The sequence below is a fragment of the Erinaceus europaeus genome, chromosome 13 (genome assembly GCF_950295315.1).
Source record: "Erinaceus europaeus chromosome 13, mEriEur2.1, whole genome shotgun sequence".
NCBI classification, from domain to species: Eukaryota; Metazoa; Chordata; class Mammalia; order Eulipotyphla; family Erinaceidae; genus Erinaceus; species Erinaceus europaeus.
The window spans coordinates 41,269,593-41,294,738 of NC_080174.1; the positions used below are offsets into that span (position 1 = coordinate 41,269,593).

A 25,146-nucleotide genomic window follows, 5' to 3' on the forward strand; every position below is an offset into this window, starting at 1 on the left:
CCAGGCCCTGAACTCCCCACCCACCCACCCACCCTCCCCAGCGTCTTTTACTTTGGGGCAATACACCAACTCCAGTCAGAGTTTTGCTTAGTGTTTCTCTTCTGATCTTGCTTTTCAACTTCTGTCTATGAGGGAGATCATCTCATATTCATCCTTCTGTTTCTGACTTATTTCACTTAACATGATTTTTTCAGGTTCTATCCAAGATGGGCTGAAAATGGTGAAATCACCATTTCTACTCTGAAAATGCCCAATAGTTCTAATTTATCTATCTCTTCATTTAGCTTCTTCATTTCTTTGTTGATTTTCTGCCTGGATGATCTGTCAAGTTGAGAGAGTGAGGAGTTGAAGTCTCCTACTATTACTGTGTTGTGTTAATATTTTTTTCTTTCCCTTTCTTTCTTCCTTTTTTTTTTTTTTTTTTTTTGGAGGGCAGGTAGATACTTTATTACACCGGTGGTGTCTAGCAGACTCCTGCCATGCTAGAACAACTGCCTTATATATGCCCTTCAAGCTGGGAGGGGCATTCATTTAATTGGTTACAGGGTGGTACATTTGATTGGTTACAAGCTGTATTTTTTATTAATGATAGGAGAGATGAAAAAAAAAAACATAGCATCAATGTGACAAACTTGAGGCCAGGGATCAAACTTGAAACTTCATGCTTAGGAGTGCAGCACTATCCAGTTCACCAAATCCCTGACCCTTATCTATTATTGAGAATAAACTCAGTCCATTTTCCTTTCAGGTCATTTCCTGAAAGACTCTTTGTTGATGGCCTTTTGGGAACTAAGGAGTATATTAAGTCCCAGGAGGAGATGAGCAAGAAAAGTCAATGCTAAAAAAGAAAGGTCCTCCAAGTTCATGTGTTTCCTCAGAATAAGACCCAGCTCTACCTCCCACCTTTCACTTCTTCTCTACTCTCATCATCTCTAGTTTACTTTGACATTTATAACCTTCATATTATGAGTCCTCCCTTCTACCCTCCTCAGTGCAGTAGAAACTATCATGTCCTAGCCTCTGTTCATGCCTCTCCTTCCAAAGAGGACATCTTTCTTCACTATTCTCTCTGGGAAAAATCCCTCTTGTCCCTTTATGGACTAGCTAGAATGTTCCCTCCCCCTGAGTGCCTGCAAGCAGAATCACACTCTGTACTCTCATAACCCTGAAACCATGGCCATATTTCTTTAAAGAATACATTTATTGGCAAGGGAGATACCAAATGGTTATGCAAACAGACTCTCATGCCTGAGGCTCCCACGTCCCAGGTTTAGTCACTTGCAGTACCATAAGCCAGAGCTGAACAGTGCACTGGGTTAAAAAAAAAAAAAAAAAAAAAAAAAAAAAAAATATATATATATATATATATATATATATATATATATATATATGAGACAGGAGGAGAAAGAGAAAGAATCAGAACATCACTCTGGCACATGTGATGCTGGTGGTCAAAAGTCTAAAGCTCTGGCCACTGTGCTCCCTCCTTGAACACACAGTATCGCATGTCTTATTCAGTTTTATGATTATTGCAGTATGTTTCCCTTTTGGACTATGTACTACTCAAAGGAAGAAACCATCAATCATTCATCTTGTCTAGCACACAGTAGGTGTCAAAGCACTGCCTGAAGTGGGTGGATGGGTGGGTGGATCCCAAGATTTACCTGGGGATGCTCTATGTGCTTGGATTACAGTCCTCAGTGGAGGTGGAAGGTGCAAGGCAGAACCTGCTGTGTTGTGTGCTGTGAACATCTTTCCCTCCCTCCACCTCTGAAGAATTCCATTCTATCATTAAACAGTACACAGTGAGCACCTGCTCAATAGGAAACTATGTTAGACCCTAGGGACTGTCATCAAAGAACATTGTGAAACCAGGGCAGGGAGTGGTCTGAAGTGTTTTGCATGCCTAAGTCCCTATTGTTCTGTAAGTTTCAAACACACACATTTCCTGAGTGGCCTCCCTGAACAGTTACCTAGAATATATCTTCCCACTTCTCTTTTCTTTCACTTCCTCTAGACTTAAAAAAAAAGTCTATTTTATTTACTTATTGGATAGAGACAGCCAGAAATAGAGGGAAGAGGGAAAGTTGAGAGGGAGAGAGACTGAGAGACACCTGCAGCACTGCTTCACCACTCACAAAGCTTCCCCCTGCAGGTGGGGACTAGGGGCTTGAACCCAGGCCCTTGAACATTGTAACATGTGCTCTCAACCAGGTACACCACCACCTGGCCCATAAATACATCTTTTAAAAATATTTACTTCAGCTGTGGAAGTGATACAGTAGAAGTTCATAGGACTTAATTCTTAACTTAATTTCTAGCACTGTACATACAGTGCTAGAAATATGATACTCTGATTCTTGTTCTCTCTCTTTTAACTAGTCTTTAAAAATATTTGCTGCGGGAGTCGGATGGTAGCACAGCGGGTTAAGTGCACGTGGCGCAAAGCCCAAGGACTGGCATAAGGATCCTGGTTCAAGCCCCCGGCTCCCCACCTGCAGGGGAGTCGCTTCACAGGCGGTGAAGTGGGTCTGCAGGTGTCTGTCTTTCTCTCCCTCCTCTTGTCTTCCTCTCCTCTCTCCATTTCTCTCTGTCTTATCTAAATAACAACAACAAGGGCAACAAAAGGGAAAATAAATAAATAAATAAATATATAAAAAAATATTTGCTGCATGGAACTCAAGAATCATGGTAAGTGAGATAAGTCAGAAAGAGGACAAGTACTAGTGCACAACAGTCAAAGAAGACTTCAGTTGGTGGTGAGTGTGGTGTGCAGACACCTATCATGGGGAGATAAGAAACATACTCATGTGACAACAGCTGTTTTGTAAAGAATTACTTTTTCAGGGGCCAGGCAGTGGTGCACCTGGTTAAGCACATAAACACTATAGTTCAAAAGGACCCAGGTTCAGGCCCCTGGTCCCCACCTGCAGGGGGAAAGCTTCACAAGCAGTGAAGCAGGTCTGCAGGTGTCTGTCTCTCTCCCTCTCTATCTTCTCTTCCTCTCTTAATTTCTCTCTGTCTCTAGCCAATAATTTTAAAAAGTTAAAAATAAAGTTTAAAAAAATTACTTCCTCCAATAAAATGACAAAAAAAATTTACTAATGGAATGTAGGCATATAAGGGCTGGAGGTGGGGTTGGTCAGTCATCCCTTGGCTTTTCCTGGCATCTGCTCTGTGCTGCATTGGGTTAGTACTCATTCAAAGAACCAGACACAGTATTAAGAGCAGAGGTCAGCAGAATGGGCTTGTAGAGCACATAATAATTTCCTTTCTTTGAGGGAGTTTCCTGGGGAAAGTGGAATGTGTCCCAGGGAAGGGGCTTTTTAGCTAAGTCTTAAAGAACAAAGTTTGACAGATAAGTTACCTAGGAGATGGGACAGTAAATGAAACCTTGGAATCTCAAGTACAAGATCCTAAATTTGATCCTGGCATTGCATGTGCTGGAGTTCTCTCTCTCCCTTTCTGTTTCTCAAATAAATAATTATTTTTATAAAAGAGTTTTCCAGGTTAATAACTGGAAAAAGACTTTCCTTGCAGGAAAAAAAATAATTGGGTATAAAAGGCTGAGGTAACTGGGGAGATGCTGATGTGGCCAAAGGCCAGGATGTGGTACAGATGGTCATGGATGGAGGGGAGGATTTTATAAACCCAAAATACAAGAGTGGAGAGGAAGGCAGGAGTTTTGAGTATCAAGCTGAGAAGTTTGACTTTGAATCCTAAGCATGCAGAGATTCCCCATGTTGGCAGCTAAAGTTCTGTAATCAGGTTTGAAGATGTATAGTCAGACACAGAATTGAAATAGGAATTGTTTTCTCTTCCTCCTTCTCCTATGCGTGTGTGTGTGTGTGTGTGTGTGTGTGTATATTCCATTTTTAGCTCTGCCCTATCTTGTACTGATAAGACTCCAGACTTCCTTCCATGCCTTAAATTTGATGGCCCTTAAATCCCTCCCGGCAGTTACATGACCCCACCACAACCACCAGCAACTAAAGTGTGTGCTGCAGCAGAAGCTCAAGGTGTGGAGATGGAGTTTGTGGGTTTATAAAACAACTTTACATAGGAGTAAATCTCTATAGTATACTCCTATAAGGTGGGGGTAGATAGTATAATGGTTATACAAAGAGCCTCTCATGCCTGAGGCTCCTAAATCACAGGTCCAGTCCCCTGTACCACCGTAAGCCACAGCTAATTAGTGCTCTGGAAGAAAATCACTACCATCAGCAGATGTTTACTCTTTTTTTTTTAAATTTATTTCCTTTTTGTTGCCCATGTTGTTTTTATTGTTGTTGTAGCTATTGTTGTTGATGTCGTCGTTATTGGATAGGACATAATTGTTGTTGATGTCATTGTTGGATAGGACGGAGAGAAATGGAGAGAGGAGGGGACAACAGAGAGGGGGAGAGAAAGATAGACACCTGCAGAGCTGCTTCACCACCTGTGAAGCGAACCCCTTGCAGGTGGGGAACCTGGGGCTTGAACCAGGATCCTTATGCTGGTCCTTGCACTTTGCGCCACATATGCTTAACCAGTTGTGCTACCGCCCGGCCCCCAATTTGAAGATTTTTTTTTTTTTGCCTCCAGGGTTATCACTGGGGCTCCATGCCAGCACTATGAATCCACTGCTCCTGGAGGCTGTTTTTCCCAATTTGTTGCCCTTGTTGTGGTTGTTATTTTTATTGTTGTTATAGCTGTTGTTGTTGGATAGAACAGAGAGAAATTGAGAGAGGAGGGGAAGACAGAGAGGGGTAGAGAAAGATAGACACCTGCAGACCTGCTTCACCACTTGTGAAGCGACCCCCCTGCAGGTAGGGAGCTGGGGGCTCGAACCAGGATCCTTACACCAATCCTTGTGCTTTGTGCCATGTACGCTTGGCCCACTGCACTACTACCCAGCCCCCAGTTTGAAGATTTTAAAGGCAAGAGCCTTATCTGATTTCTTCTCCCATGCCTTTTGTTCACAGCTGACACTTGAGAAATGTGTGTTCATTATAACACTGCTATTGCTTTGCGATATAAAACACTAGATTTTCTAGTCATAAGAGATAACTGTGGGGGGCCGCGTGATAGTGCAGTGGGTTAAGCGCACATGGTGTGAAGTACAAGGACTGCCATAAGGATCCTGGTTAGAGCCCCCAGCTCCCCACTTGCAGCTGGGTTGCTTCACAGGCGGTGAAGGTCTGCAGGTGTCTGTCTTTCTCTCTACCTCTCTGTCTTCTCCTCTCTTGATTTCTCTCTGTCCTATCCAACAACGACAGCAATAACAACGACAACAATGATAAAGAACAAAAGAGCCTCCAGGAGCAGTGGATTCATAGTGCAGGCACCGAGTTCCAGTAATAACCCTGGAGGCAAAACAATACATATTAAAATTTTTTGAAAAGATAACTGTGGGTTTGGAAGTCAACCTAAGCAAATGATGTGACCTTAGAAGAATCTCTGAGCCTTAGTTTTCACATCTGTAAAATGGGGCAATAAAGGAGTTAAGGAGAGGGTCTCAAAATAAAACATAAGAAATGATTACTAAGAAGAGCCAGGCGTTAAAGTATTCCTCACTCACACCCTCAGCATGGCCCCAGCACTTAGCCCATCCAGTTACTTCCTCACGAAAGAGAAGACTCTCCAGGGTGACAGTGACGGTTTTCAGCCGAGCAATCTTGAATTTCAGTATTGGCGTCCTATCACCTAGGCCAGTGCCTTTCTGGCACCCGCTGCCTCCCTGACTCTCATGAACCCCCAGAATCACCCTCACCCATAGGGACACCAGAGACAACTGGGATTTGAGTCATAGGCCAGGGAAGCCCTCCAGTAAGAGGGGGTGGGCAGTGATGGGTACTTGAGGACTCCTCCCACCTCCCTCACTAGAGCCCCCCACCAGGGCCTCAAGACTCTTGCCCCCCTCTCTCCCCACTTCCTGGCCTTCTCACCAGTCTTGACTTTCACTTTTTTTTTTTCTCTGCCAGGACTGGAGGCCCCTGTTTTTCCTAAGCTAGTAATAGCACAAAGGCTTAAAACTACAGAAGGGAAGTGAAAGGGGTTATTTTCTGTTATCCCATGACATGCAAATGAGGCACGAAAATACTAAGGCAAGGAGAGTGAACAAGGTCAGAGCTGCAGAAAAAAATCTGGGTCCTCCAGGGCTGGGGTGGGGATGGGAAAAGCTGGAGGTGGGGGGACAGGAATCAAGACCTGATTATGACTTGGAATGCAGTCCCTAAAGTTATATACTGGCTTTGGTCAGACCTGGATTCAAGTTCGAATGAGACTAGCTCCTTCATTAGGTGCCCTGGAGTTTATGTCTCAGCCTCAACTTCTTCGCCAGGAACAAATAATGTTAAAATGGACTGCACAGTATCACTGAGAAAATAGAGTGAGTGAATGGAACATTTACTTTCTCAGCAGTTTTGTGATTCATCTCATGACTCCACCTTTGCTGGGACCTCATAGCCACCCCCGTGCCTACAGCAGCAGCTTATGCACCTGCTTGTCCCTCTACTCCATCCTAGAGCCAATCATCTCTCTCTCTCTCTCTCTCTCTCTCACACACACAAACACACACACACACACACACACACACACACACACACACTTAATTTACTTTAGTCTTTCTGTTTAACATGACAAACCTTGAAGCCTAGATGGGATGGACCCACCCAGAAATGATTGTTTCCTGCTTCGGAAAATGCAATGCTCCTTGGTCTTCACAAAACTCTATCACCCCCTGCCCCCTCCTAAATTTTAAACTTTCCTACAGCTCCATTCTAAACCATTTAGAGCTCTCTACTCCATTACCATAAGACCTGAATCAACCCCAGCTCTTCCTCCTTCAATTCCTATCATCTGTTCCAATCTTCTTTTAGTTTCATTGCTTTTAGTCTTTTGGCAACACTTCTGTTAAAAGCTCAGAGATGGAGGGGGTGGTATGGTGGTTTACACAACAGTCTTTTATGCCTGAGGCTCTGAGTTGCCAGATTCAATCCCCAACATCACCGTAAGCTAGAGGTGAGCAGTGCTCTGGTCAAAAAAGAAAAAAAGAGAAAAGAAAAAGAAAAGGAGGAAAGAGGAGACTGTGTGGTGGTGCACCTGGTTGAGTACACATGTTATAATGTGCACAGACTCTGGTTCAAGCCCCTGTCCCCACCTGTAGGGGGGAAGTTTTGCAAGTGGTGAGGCAGGGCTGCAGGTGTCTTTCTCTTGTCCTCTCTATCTCCGTCTTGATTTCTGGCTGTCTCTATCCAATAAATAAATAAAGACATAAAAATTAAAAGTGAAAAAAAAAGGAAAGAAAGGAATTAATATATGACTCAGCAATGTACACTCTCTGGCACCGAGTCTCAGAACTGACAGGTAATTTACTCTAGGTTCTAGTAAACATGACTCCAAGCCCCAAATCTGATTTACTGCCATACAGCTATGCATGGTCTTGCCCACCTCCTATCCCTGGATCTGCTCAGTCCCTATCCAAAACCTTTGTCAAAGTCCTTGTCAGGGACTTTGAACCATAAGGGAGGAAAAACAATTTCCCCTCTCCCCACCTAAGTTCTTGATTGAGATACTCCCTGTTAAAAGGAGGCAACTAAGTCAGGAATTAAAAGGAGAAAAACAGACACGAGAGGACCAGGAAAGCTGAATAACTCTCCAGAAAGGTCCAAACCATTGCCTTAAGTGCCATCTCCAGCTAGAGACAAAAGATGCTGGGAGGGGGGGAGGACCAATGATAGATGGGAGGATCAATGATAGACGGTCACCAGCAAAGGCACAGTGGACAGAGTGCTCTCCTGCAGGCTTAAGTCACTGCTTGCTCCTTGGATGAATTTGTCACCTTTCTCTCCCTGGTAGAGGAAGAGACAAAGGAAGAGTTCCCTGACAAATGTAAATCTCTTACAAACTTCCTCCAGTCTCAGAGCTTTCCCAGTGTCTGCTGTCTCTTTCTCTTCTTTTCTAACATATCTATATAATAAGCCTAAAAGAATCACTATACCAAAGAGACATATTTTGGGGTGGCAAACCTTGTTCTCCTTTAGTCCTGGGGTTTGCTGTCCTCAATCCAAAGTATCACAGAGAGGAAGCAACACTCACCCCACCCCACCCCACCCAACAAGACCTCCTTCCGCACTCCCTACCCTATGCCCCTCCCTCCTGGTTCAGAAGCCACCCAGGCAAAGAGGCCAGCACACAGCCCAGCACTTCTCTCCACAGCTGCCACCAAGAACACCACCAAGATCCTCCCAAGATGAAGGGCTTCCTCTTCCTCCTACTTACCATCAGCCTCCTGTTCGTGATTCAGGTAAGAGCAGCCTCTCAGAACCCACTACCCAGATTCCCCAACCTGCCTGGTGTGAAAGGAGGGGACACAAGTCCTTGGGCACCCAGTCCCCTCCACAGGAGCAGAGGCCAAACATGAGGCTACAGCAGGGAAGCGAGGACAGAGGTGGCCTGGCGACCAGAATGCTTAAGGGGGCTGCCCCTGAACATAAAGTTGAACCCAAGGCAGGGGGGCACTAACAGGGCTCCAGGGATACAGAGGCACCCAATAGGTTCTACTTAGCACAGGGGGTTGTGAGAATGACAATAACCTACAGGGACCCAGGAAAATGGTTCTTGTTTGGGAGGTGGTGGTGGACAGGAGATAGCCACATAGAATCTGAGCTGGTCCAGGAGCCCCCCAGGAGAGAAACCTGACTGTGAAAGATAGAAAGATAGTAGCCCCCTCACCCCCATTTCAGAGGAGTTGGAAGCTCAAAATCAACTGTTATTACAGGAGGCAGCTCCTCACAGCAGCGTTCCAAAGGACTCCAATCAGTCTAGGAGACGGAGCTATCAGCTTCTGTCAGGACAGTTTGCCCCTCAGAACGTGCTTGATAAGGTGTGAATCATGCTCACCACCTGTTATTTCCTCCAGGGGGAAGTCACATCTTCCCCACTGCCTCTCCCACCTACCCACACTGACAGTTGCCAGCTATCCTGTGTCACATGACCCCAGTGACTGTTACAGGCAAGGTTGAGGGACCTAGGACTCTGAGAAGCTAAGCCCCTGACCCAGTTAACAAGGCCTAGGGCTGGAGCTGCAGGCTCCTCTGTCTCCAAGGCTGGAAAAGCAGTTGTTCTGACCCGGGTGGGGGAGGTTGATCCTGTGGGGGGGGGGGGTCAGGGAGTGGCAGCGACTGCCTATGACTGCTATACTGAGACTGGGAGCAAGCTAAGTGTCCCCCTGGGACCTTGTGGAAGCATCAATCTTGGGCAACAGAGAACTGAGAACTATTACATGGGAGGGTAGGAGTGGGACAAGTGTCTCAAAACAAGTGTGAGGTCCCAAAAGTCGCTGAACTCATCCCACTTCTCTCACAGATACAAACTGGAGTCTTAGGAAACAAAGCCAATGACACCATCAACCTTTCCAGCAGTGCTACAGCCCCTGCTCTCAGCAGCCTGAGTGGGGGTACCATCCTTCTCTTCTTGATGAACACACTTATCCACCTCTTTCACCTCTGCTGAGGTGATGAGCCAAGGCCCTAGCCCTGTGCCCCCTGAGAGAGCTGCTAGCATTAATTGCTACCAGCAAAAGAAGCTTCTCGAATTCTCAGGAGTGACTGATGCCAAAGCCTGTCAGGTGGGAAATGTTGTGGAATCCTTGGGGGCATCGGACAACACTGTTGAGGAAGAGCCAGTGCCACCCAGCTTACGGTCAATAAAGTTTTCCTGTGATTGTAGCAGAGTCTTGTGTGTGGTCACTGGACATCACAGGGTCCTCAGGACCCTATTTGAAGCAGCACCAAAGAGCCGCCCATGAGCTCTTCCCATTTCCTGTACCACAGTCCAAATGCCACAAGTCCAGGAGCTGCCATACTTACCTTCCCCTCCGGTTGGATTTGTTTGGGAATGATTGTTCCAAGGTATCTCTACCCCCAGACCTACATGGACTCAGGGAGGCCCCCACCTCAGCACCTGGGTGACTGCAGAATGAGAGATTAAGGGAGAACATCCTCTCACCCCAGTTTCTGGGGGCGGGAGGGTCCCTGCCTCAAAGGCATTCCAACCACTGGGGAGTAAGTAGGATGAAAAGTAGGTGTCCACTCTGTGCACCCTGGGCTGGACAGGCTTGGAAGCGGTGGTGTTGGGAGCTTCAAAGAGAGAAGTGAGCCCCAGAGTATCCTCCCCAACTCCCAGCCAGCACCCTGACCATCTCTGCCTCTTCCTTGAGGACCTCAGCCCAGGGCTTGAGCCTATGTACCCTTCACATAGGACCGGGGATAGAGGGGATGAGTCCTTTTTCTGGAGCCATCCTCTCTGAATCAGAAAAGAACCCAAATCCCCAGTCCTAAGGCCAAACCTTCAGGTGAGAAATCAGAGTTGGGGGAACCCGGAGGAACCTGGTGGGCAAGGCCCTCTGGATGTGCTGCTCTCACTCACCCCTCCTGCTTGGCCCTCTTTGCTCCCATCACACTAACTGTCCAGTTTCCACCCTGGACTTGTCTGCATCCCTAGGACACTTGTCCTCTGCCGCTCCTAGCCTGGCTGACCCTTTCCCTCCTCCACATCTCCACTGAGGGTCCCCTCCTCCTGAGACTGCCCTATACTCCTAAGTACCTTTTTAGGTTGCTCCTCTTTCACTTCCATTCCGACCCTGTCATTGAATGTCAGCCTACCTGTCAGGATCCTCCACTGGACTGAGTTGCCTGAGGGTGGGGATCAAAGGGTTGCTCATGTTTGTGTCCCAGATCTGGTTTACAGCTATTTAAACACATAACTGAGTTGGGGGCATTGCTTCACCAGGTGGAGTGCACATGTTACCATGCGTGAGGACCCAGGTTCAATGCCCCCCACCTGCAGAGGGGAAGCTTCACTATAGTGAAACAGTGCTGCAGTGTCTCTCCTCTCTCCCTTTCTCCTTCTCTATTTTTGTTTATGTCAGTAAATAAATAAATAGAAGGGGAGCCTGCCAGGAGCAATGGAGTTATCATGCAGGTTCTGGGCCACAGTGATAACTGATGGAAAAAAAAAAAAAAGACATCATTTGGGGTGACTGCTTCAGAGATCACACTCACCATCGAGTCTGGTCCCGGGGCTCCCTCTGGTGGCAGACAGAGGTCTTATATCAGAGCCCAAGAAGTGGAGTTCATAAAAGTCAACAGGAGCCCTACAGCACTGCAGAAGAAAGCCAGTAAATGAATCCAGCCCACCCCCACACGCTAAGGTGAACAGAGAGGAAGATGCCTGGGAGTATATTAGAAAATAGCTTATGTTACAACAACAACAACAACAGCAACACTAAAAAAAACATTTCATCCCAGGGGAAGCCTCCAGGGCCTAAGGAGTAGGGGTGTTTTCAGAGCACTTGGACGGTCCAGATCTGTGACACCCTGTCCTTGTCTAGCTCCCACAGCACGGCATGGTCGCGATCGTAGCCCCGGCCACCTGGGGGAGGGGGTGAAGCATGGGAAGATAGAGTCAGGAACTGCATGTCCCCACCGCATTTGGCTCCTCCTGAGGCCACACCCCTGCTTACCCTTTACATCTAGGATCCGGCCTTCAAACATTTGGCTGCAGATGTAGCCTGACTCAGTGATGCTCCATGTCTGTCGGGGCAGGCGGCTCTCAGCCCACAGTACCACTTTTGAGCCTATACTGGGGGGCCCGATCACCTGCAGGCTCATGGTGGGGGCCATCTGAGGCCCCAAGGAGTCATCAGTCACTGTCTCTTCCCACAGGGACTTCTCCAAATCCAAGACCACCCTGGACATACCCAGCATTGCTGCCTGACACATAGGAACTGTGACCCTGGGTGGGTCTCTTAATTCTGCTGAGCTTTGCTTTTCTTGGGGACTAGAATTCTGAATGCTGCCTATTATGAGGGTTCACATGATAAATCAGGAAGACTGGAAAGATAGCAACATCTCCAAGAAGCCTTCCATGACTGATTTCTAAAGACAGGTTTAGCATCAGACAAGCCTCCAGATACTTACTGGTGTTTGCCTTTCAGTCAGTTCTGTTACTTCTTTGTGCTCTGGCTTCCTCTCCTGTAAACCTCGGAGGGGTGTTGCAGGACCTACCCCATAGCGACCCCCCAGGACTCTATGGGGCATTCATGCAAGCACGGTCATAACACAGGCTCTGCACATGGCCAGTGTTCCTTCTCATGTCATCTCCATCAATGGCTGAGAGGCCTATAGTCCCATAACCTTTCTGACCTCATGAAATAGCCTCCCTTGCTCGCTTCTTCCAGCCTTCCAGGTGGTCTCATGAGTCCTAGCAATGTCAGGGATTTTGGTCTTTGTTGTTCTGCTGCCTGGAATACTCTTTACTCAGATGCCTGGATGCAGCCTCCTTCCAATGTCTTGTCGGAGCTGCTCAGACTCCATCTCCCCTCCATCATCCCTCTATCGAACTTGTTAACATCCAAAGCACTACATTTCACTCATTCCTACTGTTTCCTACTGTTCCTATCTTCTCATGGCTTTGCTCCCAGCACCCAGAACAGGTCTGGCATGTAGTAGGTGCTCAGGAAATATTTATAGAGTGAATTTAGCAATCTGAATAGGTTCTCAGTTGGGCCACAGGACATCAGAGTTGAAAGCAACATTCTTATCCTGCAAACGAGGAACTGAGGCCAAGGGAAAACCTGAGTGGATCAGGAATACTGAGCTTGCCTTTTCCATCTCCTCAATATGCTGTGTGCATCTCTTTGTCTCGGTAGCCCAAAGTTGGGTGCTGGTCCTGACTTGGGAGTCCCCAAGGTGGGCATGTGGGTACCTGGTGTCCCAGTGTGACTGTACCTGGTTCTTCAGAAGCCCGTCTTCATAGTACCAGATGCAGCTGCCTCCAGCCTGGGGCTCGGAGACCACTACCCGGCCTGCCTTCATGTCCTCCACATGGTCTGGCACTGCCAGGAATCCCCCCAGAGCTGCATTCCAGAGGCGGAAATAAGCCCGGCGCTAAAGGGCAGAAGGGCTGAGAGTCAAGGATCCTGAGGCAGCAATCATCCACCAGAACTCAAAATTCTGGACCTCCTACTAGTAGCGCCGGGCTTATTTCCGCCTCTGGAATGCAGCTCAGGGGGGGATTCCTGTCACTTCCATGATGGATAACATAACACACACACACACACACACACACACACACACACACCATGGCTGTGGCTCTACATATAAATACACATGGTGTTGATGGAGAGGTAGCATAATGGTTATGCAAAGAGACTCTCATGCCTGATGCTCCAAAGACCCAAGTGCAGTCCCCCAAACCACCATAAGCCAGAGATGACCAGTGCTTTGGTAAAAACAAATATATAAATGCACATGTAGAAAAATGAAATACACATCCAGACATGTGCCTTTAGACCAGAACATAGACAATGGGACATTGTTTCTTAGGTGGGGAGTATATACTATGCTTGGGAGGCGCAGGACACAGCTTTCAGCCCTGTGTGGAAAAATTTATTTTTGAACATTTAATGTTAGGGCACAGAAGATAGCTCAGGGGTCAGGCGGTAGCCCAGCGGGTTAAGCTCACATGGCACAAAGCACAAGGACCAGTGTAAGGATCCTAGTTCAAGCCCCCGGTCCCCCACCTGCTGGGAGGTCGCTTCGCAAGTGGTGAAGCAGGTCTGCAGGTGTCTATCTTTCTCTCCCCTCTCTGTCTTCCCCTCCTCTCTCCATTTCTCTCTGTCCAACAACAACGATGACACCAATAACAGCAATAATAATAATAACCACAACAATGATCAGATAACCAGGGCAACAAGAGGGGAAAAAAATAGCTTCCAGGAGAAGTGGATTCGTGGTGCAGGCACCGAGCCCCAGCAATAACCCTGGAGGCAAAAAGAAGAAGGAGGAGGAGGAGGGGAAGGAAAAGAAGAAGGAGGAAGAGTAGGAGGAGGAGGACGAAAAGGAGGAGAAGGAGAAGGAGAAGAAGAAGGAGAAGGAGAAGAAAAAGAAGAAGGAGAAAAAAGCTCACCCAGTAGAGTGTATACTTCTCTATGTGCTAGAGTCCCAAGCACTGTTGTGGTGTCTCTCCTCCTCTATTTTCCTCCCTGTCACTCTCTCTAGTGAATTAAAAGGGAAAAAAAATCTACCAGGAGCAATGGAATCATGCATGTGTGAGGCCTGATGGGAAAAATGAGTAAGTAATTAAATAAATAAATAATGTAGGAATTATCATACCTGTTAAGGGAAAAAATCATGAATACTCATCAAACCTATGACTTTATGGATATAGATAAAGGTTAGGATAAGATAAAGGTTAAAAAAGAATCTGCCCAGAAAGTGGTACGACGGCTAGAACTTTGGACTTAACAAGCATGAGGTTCTGAGTTTGATCCCTAGCATCACATATACCAGAGTGATGCCCTGATATTCTCTCTCTCTCTCTTTAATAAATAAATAACATTTTATTTTATTTTATTTTATTTTATTTTATTTTATTTACCAGTGCACTGCTCAGCTCTGGCTTATGTCGGTGTGGGGGACTGAACCTGGGACTTCAGAGCGTCAGGCATGAGAGTCTGTTTGCATAACTATTATGTTATCTACCCCTTGCCTGATAAATAACTTTTTTAAAAAAGTAAGTTGAATAATAATAAAGCATTAGATAGATAATGTTTTCAGAGGAGTATCCTAGGGACAAAAATTCTAACCACAGTAACCAAAGTACACCTGGAAGAGCACATACATTATAATTCACAAGAATCCAGATTCAAGCTTCACAAGCAGAGAAGTGCTGCAGGTCTCTGTCTCTTTCTTCCTCTCTATCTTCCCCTTCCCTCTCATTTTCTCTTTATCTTTATCCAGTAAGTAAATATATAAATAAGTAGAACATATTTTTTATATATTAACTAAAGGCTGAGGTTGGGAACAGATGGACAACCACACACCCAGACAGATACAGACATACTACCCACCTGTTTGATGGGGTACAGAGAACCCACTCTCTGGGTCCCACTGTAGGTCAGCCAGTTGGTGATCTCACAGCTGCCCACCAGCCACTGGCGGCCCCGGAAGTCACTGTGTTCACACAGCACCCAACTGGGTCCAGCAGGCAGGCAAACAGACAGACAGACAGACACACAGACAGACAAAGTGAAGGAGGAGATATCAGTGTTAGGGCACTCTCTACCTCCATTTCTCTCATGCTTGGGATTCCTCTGTCTGGGGTTATGTCCCCAGTAAGAGAGAGAGATTGGAAAGTAGATCTAGACTGGGCAGGACAGAGGAGGGTCTTGAAGAAGACCTAGGAGAGGATGCCCTCACCCCTCCTCCTACTAGAGCCCAGGCCTTGGAGTCTGGGACCTATCTCTAGTTGCTCCTTTTCTTCTCTCCTGGCTTAGAGATATGCAGAGTGGAAGTGAATGGAGGGCTTCTGTAGTCCCTAGCAGTTTCCACCTCCCTGTCTCCCCATAGTATACTCACCAGCCTCCCTTGATCCGCACTGACAGCACATGATTGTTGAAGCCCTCTGCTTGCAGGCTCCGCACTTCCCCATTGAGCTCAATCTCCTTGCCCTCAAAGCATTCCAGTCCATACAAGAAGATAGAGGCCTCTGAAAAGTGCTGGGGCACAGGGGGCATGAAGAAGGGGTAAGGTCAGGGGCTGGGAGATAGTGCACCTGGTTGAGCACACATTGTACTACGTGAACAATACATGCAAGGACGTGGGTTTGAGCCCCCACTCCCCACTGCAGGGGAGAAACTTCACAAGTAGTGAAGCTGAGCTGAAAGTGTCTATCTTTCTCTATCCCTCTCTATCTCTCCCTCCCCTCTCAATTTCTCTCTGTCCTATAAAATAGGAAAAAGGCTGCCAGAAGTAGCATCGAGACCCAACAATGGAGAGGAAAAAAAAAATAGAAGGGGGGTGTTGGGCTGTAGCGCAGAGGGTTAAGAGCAGGTGGCACAAAGCACAAGGACTGGCATAAGGATCCCGGTTCAAGCCCTGGCTCCCCACCTGCAAGGGAGTCGCACCACCTCAAGGGGTGAAGCAGGTCTGCAGGTGTCTGTCTTTCTCTCCCTCTCTCTGTCTTCCCCCTCCTCTCTCCATTTCTCTCTGTCCTATCCAACAACAACAATAATAACTACAACAATAAAACAACAAGGGCAACAAAAGGGAATAAATAAATAAAATAAATATTTAAAAAAATAGAAGGGGCTCACATCCCCACTTTCAGATACCTAAATGTCCAGATCAGTCTCTCAGGCCCTCTTCCCTTCAGAGTGCCTCTCCCTCTTACACACACACACACACACACACACACACACACACACACACACACACTCTAATGCCTGGACAATACCAACTGGGTGATCTCTAGTGTCTCCCCACACCCCCGATTCTCTGATGCACAAGTGCAAGATTGAGATCCCATGGTCACCTCAAACCTCCTCACCTGCAAATGACCCTTTTAGGAACAGTAATGTTAATACTGAGAGTTACAGCAGCCCTCACTTATTCAGGGCGAACTACATGCCAGACAACTAATGCATTTACCTAATGTCATTATCACTTTTTAAAGATTTCTTTATTGGGGGATTAATGTTTTATAGTCGACAGTAAATACAATAGTTTGTACATGCATAACATTTCTCAGTTTTCCACATAATAATACAATCCCCACTAGTTCCTCTGTCATCCTTTTCCAGGACCTGTACTCTCCCCCTGACCTACCCCAGAGTCTTTTACTTTGGTGCAATACACCAACTCCAATTCACATTCGACTTGTGTTTTCTCTTCTGATCTTGTTTTTCAATTTACCAGAGCACTAATCAGCTCTGGTGGTGCTGAGGATTGAATTTGGGACTTTAGAGCCTCAGGCATGAGAGTCTCTTTGCATAATCATTATGCTATCTACCCCCACTCTTATTATAACTTCTCAACAATCCTACAAGGTAGTTGCAATGATATTACCACTTAACAGGTGGAGAAACTGAGGCTGGAGAAGGTAAACTACTTGGTCAAGGCTAGTTCAGGACTGTTTTGCCTGTCTATGGCCTATGTGTAGCTGAAAGGAGTTTGAACTCTGGGAACAGGTTGTATTGGGAAGAACTTGGTCTTGTGTATTACCAGCTGTGTGACTCACAGCAAGGTCACTGAACCTCTCTGTGCATCAGTTTCCACCTCAGAAAAGGTAAATGATAGTACTGGTAGCAGTCTAACAGTGTTGTGATGAGGATTAAATGCCCTACAATAGTGCCACCTTATTTCCTGGAGATGTGCCTAGGAGACAGCATAATAATTATGGAAGAGACTTTCATATCTGAGGCTCTGAGGTCCCAGGTTCAATCCCAGGCACCACCATAAACTAGAGCTGAGCATCACCCTGGTTAAAACAAATTAAAAAAAAAACAACAAAAAAAAAAAAACCCCAGGGAGTTGGGTGGTAGAACAGCGGGTTAAGTGCACGTGGCGCGAAGTGCAAAGATCCTGGTTCGAGCCCCAGCTCCCCTCCTGCAGGGAAGTCACCTCACAGGCAGTGAAGCAGGTCTACAGGTTTGTCTATCTTTCTCTCCCCCTCTGTCTTCCCCTCCTCTCTCCATTTCTCTCTGTCCTATCTAATAGCGATGACATCAATAACAACAACAACAACAATAACTACAACAACAATAGAAAACAACAAGGGCAACAAAAGGTAAAAAAACAATAAAGATAACTTTTAAAGATGGGGCAGGGGAGACAGCATAATGGTTATGCAAAGAACTTTCATGCCTGAAGCCTTGAGGTCCTAGTTTCAATCTCCCACCCATCATAAGCCAGAATTGATCTCTCTCTTTCTCCCTCCTTCCCTCTCTGTTCCTTTCTCTCTTTAAAATAAATGAAAAATATTTAAAAGGGGAGGCAGGTGGCAGTGCACCTGGTTGAGTGCACATGTTATAATGCACAAGGACCCAGGTTTAAGCCCACAGTTCCCACCTGCAAGGGGAAAGCCTCACGAGTGGTAAAACAGGGCTACAGGTGTTTCTCTGTCTCTTCCTTTATATTTCCCCCTTCCCTCTCGATTTGTGTTGCAGGTGTTTGTTTGTCTTTCTCTCCCCTTCTCTATCTTCCCTCTCAATTTCTCTCTGTCCTATCAAATTTAATAAATAAATACATTTAATTTAATAAATTTAATTTAAAAAGTAAAAAGAAATGCTTTTAAAAATAATAATATACACACATATGTATCGTAACAATTTACAGTAATTAAATTTACATACATATGTTCTCTCTCTCTCTCAAAATCCCTCACTGAATGCAATATTTTAAGACCATGATTGACTGTGGCAAGGGGGAGAAGTGCTGTGGCCAGTACCTGGGAAGTTTTTCACACACTGTCTGGAGCACGCTGTCACACGCTCTATTTATATATTCCCTTGTGTCTCTCCCACCAGCCACCAAGTCCTACAGACCCTAGCTCCTTACAATTATATGCATCACTTCTCTGCATCTCTTACCTGGTCCGACACATCACCCTTTATTCTGGCTGATCATCACTGTAAGCAAGCCCCTTGCCTTCCCCTCCATCCACTCTCCCTGCTACAACAGAGCTATCTTTCTGTGTTAACCTCTCCATGCACAGAACCATCCCCTCAAAGGCCCAGCTCTGTCCCTTGCTTAACCCCAAAGTATAGTTCCTCTTGTTCCAGCATCACTTCTGTATTTGAACACACAACTCTGCATTGTTTTTTTTTTTTTTGCCTCCAGGGTTGTTGCTGGGACTCAGTGCCTGCACTAGGAATCCACTGCTCCTGGAGGCCATTTTTCCCATTTTGTTGCCCTTGTTGCCTTTGTTGTTGTTGTTGCCATTGCTATTGTTGGATAGGACAGAGAGAAATCAAGAGAGGAGGGGAAGACAGAGAGGGGGAGAGAAAGATAAGATACCTGCAGACCTGCTTCATCACCTGTGAAGCGATTCCCTGCAGGTGGGGAGCCGAGAGTTCAAACAGGGATCCTTACACGAGTCCTTGCACTTCACACTATGCGTGCTTAGCCCACTGTGGCCCCCGGCCAGAAATTTTTATATCAACCTAACCCCAGAATCTTACTTATTTCAGGATCCCCAAGATGTTTCTCAGCCCATGCTCAATAAGTCTCTAGTAGGCTGAACTAGATTTGAACTTCTGGGGTCAGTGGACCTAAGGTGGTTCTGAAGAAGACTAGATTCAAACTCCAGCAGCCCATTCAGCAGTGAGGCTCTATCTATGGTCAGGATTCTCCCCAGTAGCATCCCCTGACAGGGGGCACTCACCAGCGGTACCTTCTGGAGTGAACCCAGGACTGTGGAGGCAAGGCATCCCATGGCTGTGAGAGTGGGGAATTCACCTTCAGAGAGAATGTGCTGGTCACCCTCAAAGTTCTTCTCATCAAACAGGATCCAGCTGGAGAAAGGAAAAAAGGGGAAAGGGGTGTGAGTTGGCTTATGAACCTTTCCTGTCCTTAGCTTCAAAATCTATCCTATGGACACCCTTCAAAAGCAGGCAATGACATATGCAGCCTACATGTACACCAATAAAGGACTGGCTAAATAAATTAATGATCTGGAGTATGATCCAGCAGTAAAACAATATGGAAAGGAGAGAGTAAAAGAAACTATACTATCAAATGTGGCAGGGCTAGGTTTGAACTTGGGCTGCACACACAGCAAAGCAGCATACTACTCAAGTGAACTATTTAGCCAGCCCTGAAAAAAAACTCTTAAGGTGATATAAAGCGTTCTTTAAATCACCACTAGAGAAATGGCTCAACTTTTGGGGCAATGGACTTGCATGCCTGAGATTCCCAATTTGATTCCCAGCATTGTGTGTACTGAAGTGATGCTCTGGCTTATGACTCTCTGTCTCTGTCTCATGTGAAACTCTCTTTCTCATATGTATTAAATAAATCTTTAAGAAATTATTTAGGAGGTGGACAGTGGCACAACCAGTATCATGTTACAGTGCACAAGGACCCAGGTTCAAGCCTGAAGGAGGGAAGCTTCAGAGAGGTAAAGCAGTGCTGTAGGTCTCTCTCCCTTGCCCCCTTCCATCCCAATTTCTCTGCCTTTGTCCATAATAAATAAAAATTTTAAATATTTAAAAAATTTCTCTCAATTGTTAAAAAAAATGATACACAGCATACAAGAAAGATTTATAACAACCAGAAAAGTATTTTTAAAAGTAGTACAGGGTAAAAAAAAAAAAAAAAAGCAATACAGGTGCAGATGGAGCAAGATTGGGTTTCTTCATACTATGCCATCTGCATGTTTTACTTTTCCATTAAAATTTATCTTGCTTGATTTTAAGATTGGATAACCTGGGATCAGGATTGCTAATCTCAAGGAAGACAGGGAAATAAATAATTTGAAAGTGAGATCCTCCTGCAGTCAGAATTTCTAGGCTAAATTCAGTGCTTCTTGGTAGGCATGCCTCTCCCCATACCACCTATGTACTTCCCCTCCCTCAGGTCCTCACCTGCCGCCATGGACACGGCATGACTGCGGCTGGAAGGAGATGGGCAGAGAGGCCTGGTCATCCTCGAAAGAGATGTGGTCTCCCAGGAAATCGGGTCCAGAGAAAAGCTGTATCTAGAGACAGAGACAGTAAGAGATGAGAGTGAAGGAATATCATTAAGGAGTGCAGAGAAAATCCAGCAAGACATGTTTGCAGTGAGGGAAGAGAAGACACAGGCCACCACCAGCAAGTTACCTTGGATACAAAGTGCAGATTGTGCTCTCCGACCTGAGAGGTGGGACCAAAGTACAGAGACTTTAGGGTGAGCCTTGATCCTCTGGTTTTATTAGGGACTCTGGGAGTTCCAAATCCCAGGTCTGTGCTAGCTCTGCCCTCCCAGAGGCCCCGCCCTCACGAGCGCCAACCCCGCCCCTAGGAGGCCCCGCCCCCTGTGGCCCGCACACGCACCTGCAGGACCGGCTGCAGCGAGGCGAGGGCGCTGTTGCCAGAGCCCCAGTCGTCACAGTTTCGGTAAACGCCCTTCTCCAGCACGTACTGCTCCCCTGAGAAGCCCACCTCCCCATATGCCACCCACCTGCGGGAAAGGCGAGGAGAGGGTCAGCGGGGCGGAGCTAGTTCCTCTGTGGGGGAATGCCCCCCTCACGCAGCCCACCTGCTGGAGGGGCTGGGGTCACTCACACGCCGCTGAGCACGTGGATAGCCTGCGTGTGTGGGCCGTGTCCCTTGAGCTCCACGTCCGGCAATGCCTCGCTCACCTCGATGCTGTGCCCCTCGAAGTCCATGGCTTCAAAAAGCACTACTGCCGGGTCCCCGAAGTCCTGGGTCCCAGGGACAGTCAGCTTTTTCCTGCTTGCCAGTAGTGCCCAGTCCCAGGGATGCAGCCCACCAGGGGCATTGGGGGAAGAGATACTCAGTGTGGCCTAAAGAGGGCCCAGACCTCAGGATACATCTCCAGGTTACTCTGGAGAACAGGTTATGGAGGTATATAGGTTCTTCCTTCAAATTGCACCATGGCTCGAAGCAAAGGGAATGGACTGGCTACGCTTGCTTACCGTCCGGATGACCCGCAGAGAGATGAGCGCCTCATCATAGCCTCCCCAGTGCGACCAGTCTGTGTATTCCCCCTCCTCCAACAAATACTGGTGGCCGCGGAAGCCCTCCTTCTCGTAGCCCACCCAGCTGAGGGAAAGGCAAGGTGGGTTAGACCACTGTCCCCACTCCTTGGCAGCCCAAGTCACGCTCCACCCCAAGGTTAGAGGCCAGAGAGGAGAAGAATGAGGTAGGAGGAAGAATCCAGAGTCCTCACCAGCCCCCAAGAATTCGCAGAGACCCCACGGATGCCAGGTGGGGGCTCTGACTGTCCTCTGGCTGCTGGAGGTTGTAGATATCTCTGCTGACTTCCCAGCTCTGGCCCTGAAAGCCTGGGGCCTCATACACCACTGCCTGGGAAGAGAAGGGAGTGTCAGGTTTGTGGGAGTGATCTGGATCCAAACACAGCCAGACAGTCCAGAATGGCCGTCGCTGCCTGGCATCACCCTGCCAGATTCCACCCTCCCAGATTCAGCTCCTCTCCTGCCTTCCACTTCAGGGTACAGTAAAGATACACACATACAGGGAGTGGCTGAGTGGCAGCTCAGCGGGATAAGAGCATGTGGCGCAAAGTGCAAGGACCTACGAAGGATCCCGGTTCGAACCCCGGCTCCCCACCTGCAGGGGAGTCGCTTCACAGGCGGTGAAGCAGGTCTGCAGGTGTCTATCTTTCTCACCCCCTCCCTGTCTTCCCCTCATCTCTCCATTTCTCTCTGTCCTATCCAGCAACAATGACAGCAATAACTACAACAACAATAAAAAACAACAAGGATAACAAAAGGGAAAATAAATTTAAAAAATAAATAAATAAATAAATAAATAAAAAGATACACACATACTACCCAGAGGCCCTCTTTGACCCAGAAGCCTAGACTCTTACCTTGGGTTCCCCTGGCTTTTCCACATTTGGGCAGCCCTGTAGAGGAGACAGAACTAAGACTCCAGACCAGAGGTTCTGGAAGACAGAGGGGGCTGGGGACCCCCGATAACTGACCGACCAGAGCCCTTTCTCTCCTCCAACCCTTGAGCTACCCTCCAATCCCATGTCCAGAAAGAACTCTCAGATTCTGCCCTTTATAGACTATAAGATGAAGTCACTTGGGACCACCCGCTCCTTACCAATGTCACGGGCTTCAGGGAGCCTACGCTGGGGTGTGATGTACTCCAGGCCTCTGAGGTGGGGTATTCTCCAGGCTCCAAGATGCTGGGTATGCCTTCAAAGAAGGGCTTGGAGAACAGCAGCCATCTGGGAGAAGTCAGAGAGACCACTGTGTCCACATATTGGGGGACACAGATTTATTTTTGAGAGGGATTATTGAGAGGGATGAAGGAAGTTATAGAGGAAGGGACTAACCTAGAAGATTTTGCAAGAACATTTCAGGTCCTATAATCTTTTGCAGTAGCCAACCCCTTCGTCTGATCTAGACCTTTCTAATACCATAGTAGCTAGCTAGAGAGTTATTTATAGCACACAGCTATAGCACACATGCTTTAAAGTTCCCCTTTGCCTCACAATATGGCTTCCCTATATCTCCCCCTTAGCCTCACAAGATGGCTCAGCTGTACAAGAAGATCATTTGAGCTGGGTCTCACCTTCCTTCCAGACTGGCCTTTTGAAACTTAGGACTTTGCAAGTGTTGTTCTCTCTGACAGATACACTCTTTTCCCCATTCATTCAATCAACAAAATATTTGGGGACATCTATCCATTTCTAGGCCCTGCTTCAGACATCACAGATACAGTTGTGAACAAAACATATTCAATCCCCTCCCTTAGGGAGTTTATGGTCCTCTGGGATCAGCTCATCCCAGCGGAGATGTCTCCTCCAGGAGGACCCCTCGGTCCTCAGGCTGGTTTGGGGCTTTCCTGTGCTCCCTCTTTCTGCTACTCCTGTGCCTCCAAGTCAACTGAACACTTCTTGAGGATAGGATTGGTGGCCTCTTGCCTCTGTGTCCCCAGAACCCCACATAGTGAATGTTGAATGGAAGGGTTCTAGAATAACCCAGACTCACAGTCCTGCAGAAACAGAGACAGATGCCACCTGCAGGGGCCTCTCCAGCCGCTGGGCATCCTCCAAGGCCTCAGTCAGCTTTTCTTGCTCCCCCTTGAGGCCCTCCTCAGAGTACAGACTGATCTGGGGGGTTATGTAGTCCTATAGAGGGAAACAGGTGGGAAGTGTACAGCAATGCTCCTCAGAGTCTATGTCCTCAGAATAGGTTTCCCCAGGAGGTTTCTGGGAAGCCACTGTGGCCATCTCTCCAGAAGCCAGGAGGACGGCAAGGTGCTTGATACCAGATCTGCCAAACAACCCCCAAACCAAAGCCCTTATTGATCCCACACCAGAGCTTTGAGACCTGAGACCAAAGTTTCCAATAGGTGCCTGCCAAGTGCCAAGCCCTTCACCTTGCCTCTGGGCAGCCTAACTTTCAGGCAGGTGGAGCAACAGGTGGCCTAAATAGCCACTGCCTGAGGTCTAGCTTTGACCCTTCCTTAACCTACCATTTCAGCCCCCATCCAACTGGCCTCTACCTCTACCTCCTTCTAGGAAGCAGTGTCTCTTCTGTATTCTGAGTGTGTTTTTCTCACCAGGGCCATTTGTTTATTTATATATTTATTGAGGGGGAGGCAGAGAGAGAAAACCAGAGAATCACTCTGGCATATTCAATACCAGGCATCAAACTCAGGACCTCATGAAAGCCCACTACTCCACTCAATGCACCACCTCTCAGGTTACTCACTGACCAGAGCCATTTTTACTTACTCCTTCATCAAATGCATTCACTGAGTTCAAGGCATTGTGCTAAGTGTCAGACACTAGGTCAGCGCCCCCCCCCCCTCCATTGCTGATACTATGGCCTATTTGCATGATCATTGTTTTGCTTGAAAGATCTCCACCCATTGATCTATCTTCTTTCTACCTCGAGACCCACCCTGCCAGCAGGGTAACATTAATCCCACCATTAAAACCATCACAACAGTTGCTAAGGAAGTTCCTAGTGTGCCTTTTTCCTTTCTCCACCCCCTTTTCCTAGCCATTTCCATTTCCGACTTGCCACTTCCGGTTTTATCCTATGAAAGTCACTTCTGTTTCTGGTTTCGCCCCTTTCTGTGTCCTGGAGGAGGGCAGCCATGCAGACAGGGAGGCGACTCCAGCCATTGCCATTTGGCACCACGTGGCTTAAGCCACTATGCTCACACCCAACTCTGGGGCTCTGGGTTGCCCGCATGAATAAAGATTTGTGTCGCTACCACCACAAGCTTGGTTCCTGGATCCTCTCTCCCACCCACAACAGTAGCCCGGCACTAAGGGTTTGTTCTGCCCGTCTCATGTAGTCTTCCCAGTGGGAGTTATTACTCCACATTCACAGAATAGGAAAGTGAGACCCAGAAGTTAAGCACCTGCCCAAGGACATGGGTATGTAAATAGCAAAGGCAAGAACAAAGTAGTGTAAATTTTGTTCACTGTTTCAACCCAGCACCTCACACATGCCTGGACCACACTAAGTGCCCAATCAGTGCCAAATGAATCAAAAGAATCTAGGTCCACCTGACTTCAAAGCCCTTGTTTTTCTCTTGTACTTAAATACCTCCCACACGAGGGTGATTTTATTGGGAGAAGCTCACAATAAATTGTTCACAAACATTTC

At 47.1% G+C, this 25,146-nt stretch overlaps 1 protein-coding gene across 2 annotated transcripts in view; it reads right to left on the bottom strand.

The window, feature by feature from the left end:
• Positions 1 to 11,222: 11,222 nt before the first annotated feature.
• Positions 11,223 to 25,146, bottom strand: part of CRYBG2 (crystallin beta-gamma domain containing 2) — a 37,208-nt gene continuing 23,284 nt past the window's right edge. The window contains exons 8-22 of one of the 2 annotated variants that reach the window (XM_016187919.2): positions 23,512 to 23,651; positions 22,619 to 22,745; positions 22,380 to 22,415; positions 21,717 to 21,853; positions 21,463 to 21,589; positions 21,089 to 21,228; positions 20,858 to 20,984; positions 20,645 to 20,677; positions 20,411 to 20,523; positions 19,210 to 19,339; positions 15,405 to 15,544; positions 14,897 to 15,020; positions 12,774 to 12,932; positions 11,507 to 11,666; positions 11,223 to 11,415 (exon numbers count right to left, since the gene is read on the bottom strand). In XM_016187919.2, the coding sequence (XP_016043405.2) occupies positions 11,327 to 11,415; positions 11,507 to 11,666; positions 12,774 to 12,932; positions 14,897 to 15,020; positions 15,405 to 15,544; positions 19,210 to 19,339; positions 20,411 to 20,523; positions 20,645 to 20,677; positions 20,858 to 20,984; positions 21,089 to 21,228; positions 21,463 to 21,589; positions 21,717 to 21,853; positions 22,380 to 22,415; positions 22,619 to 22,745; positions 23,512 to 23,651 (1,782 nt within the window). In that variant the 3' untranslated portion in view covers positions 11,223 to 11,326. The remainder of the gene's footprint in view (positions 11,416 to 11,506; positions 11,667 to 12,773; positions 12,933 to 14,896; positions 15,021 to 15,404; positions 15,545 to 19,209; positions 19,340 to 20,410; positions 20,524 to 20,644; positions 20,678 to 20,857; positions 20,985 to 21,088; positions 21,229 to 21,462; positions 21,590 to 21,716; positions 21,854 to 22,379; positions 22,416 to 22,618; positions 22,746 to 23,511; positions 23,652 to 25,146) is intronic. The other variant, XM_060205595.1, reaches the window with a different exon arrangement.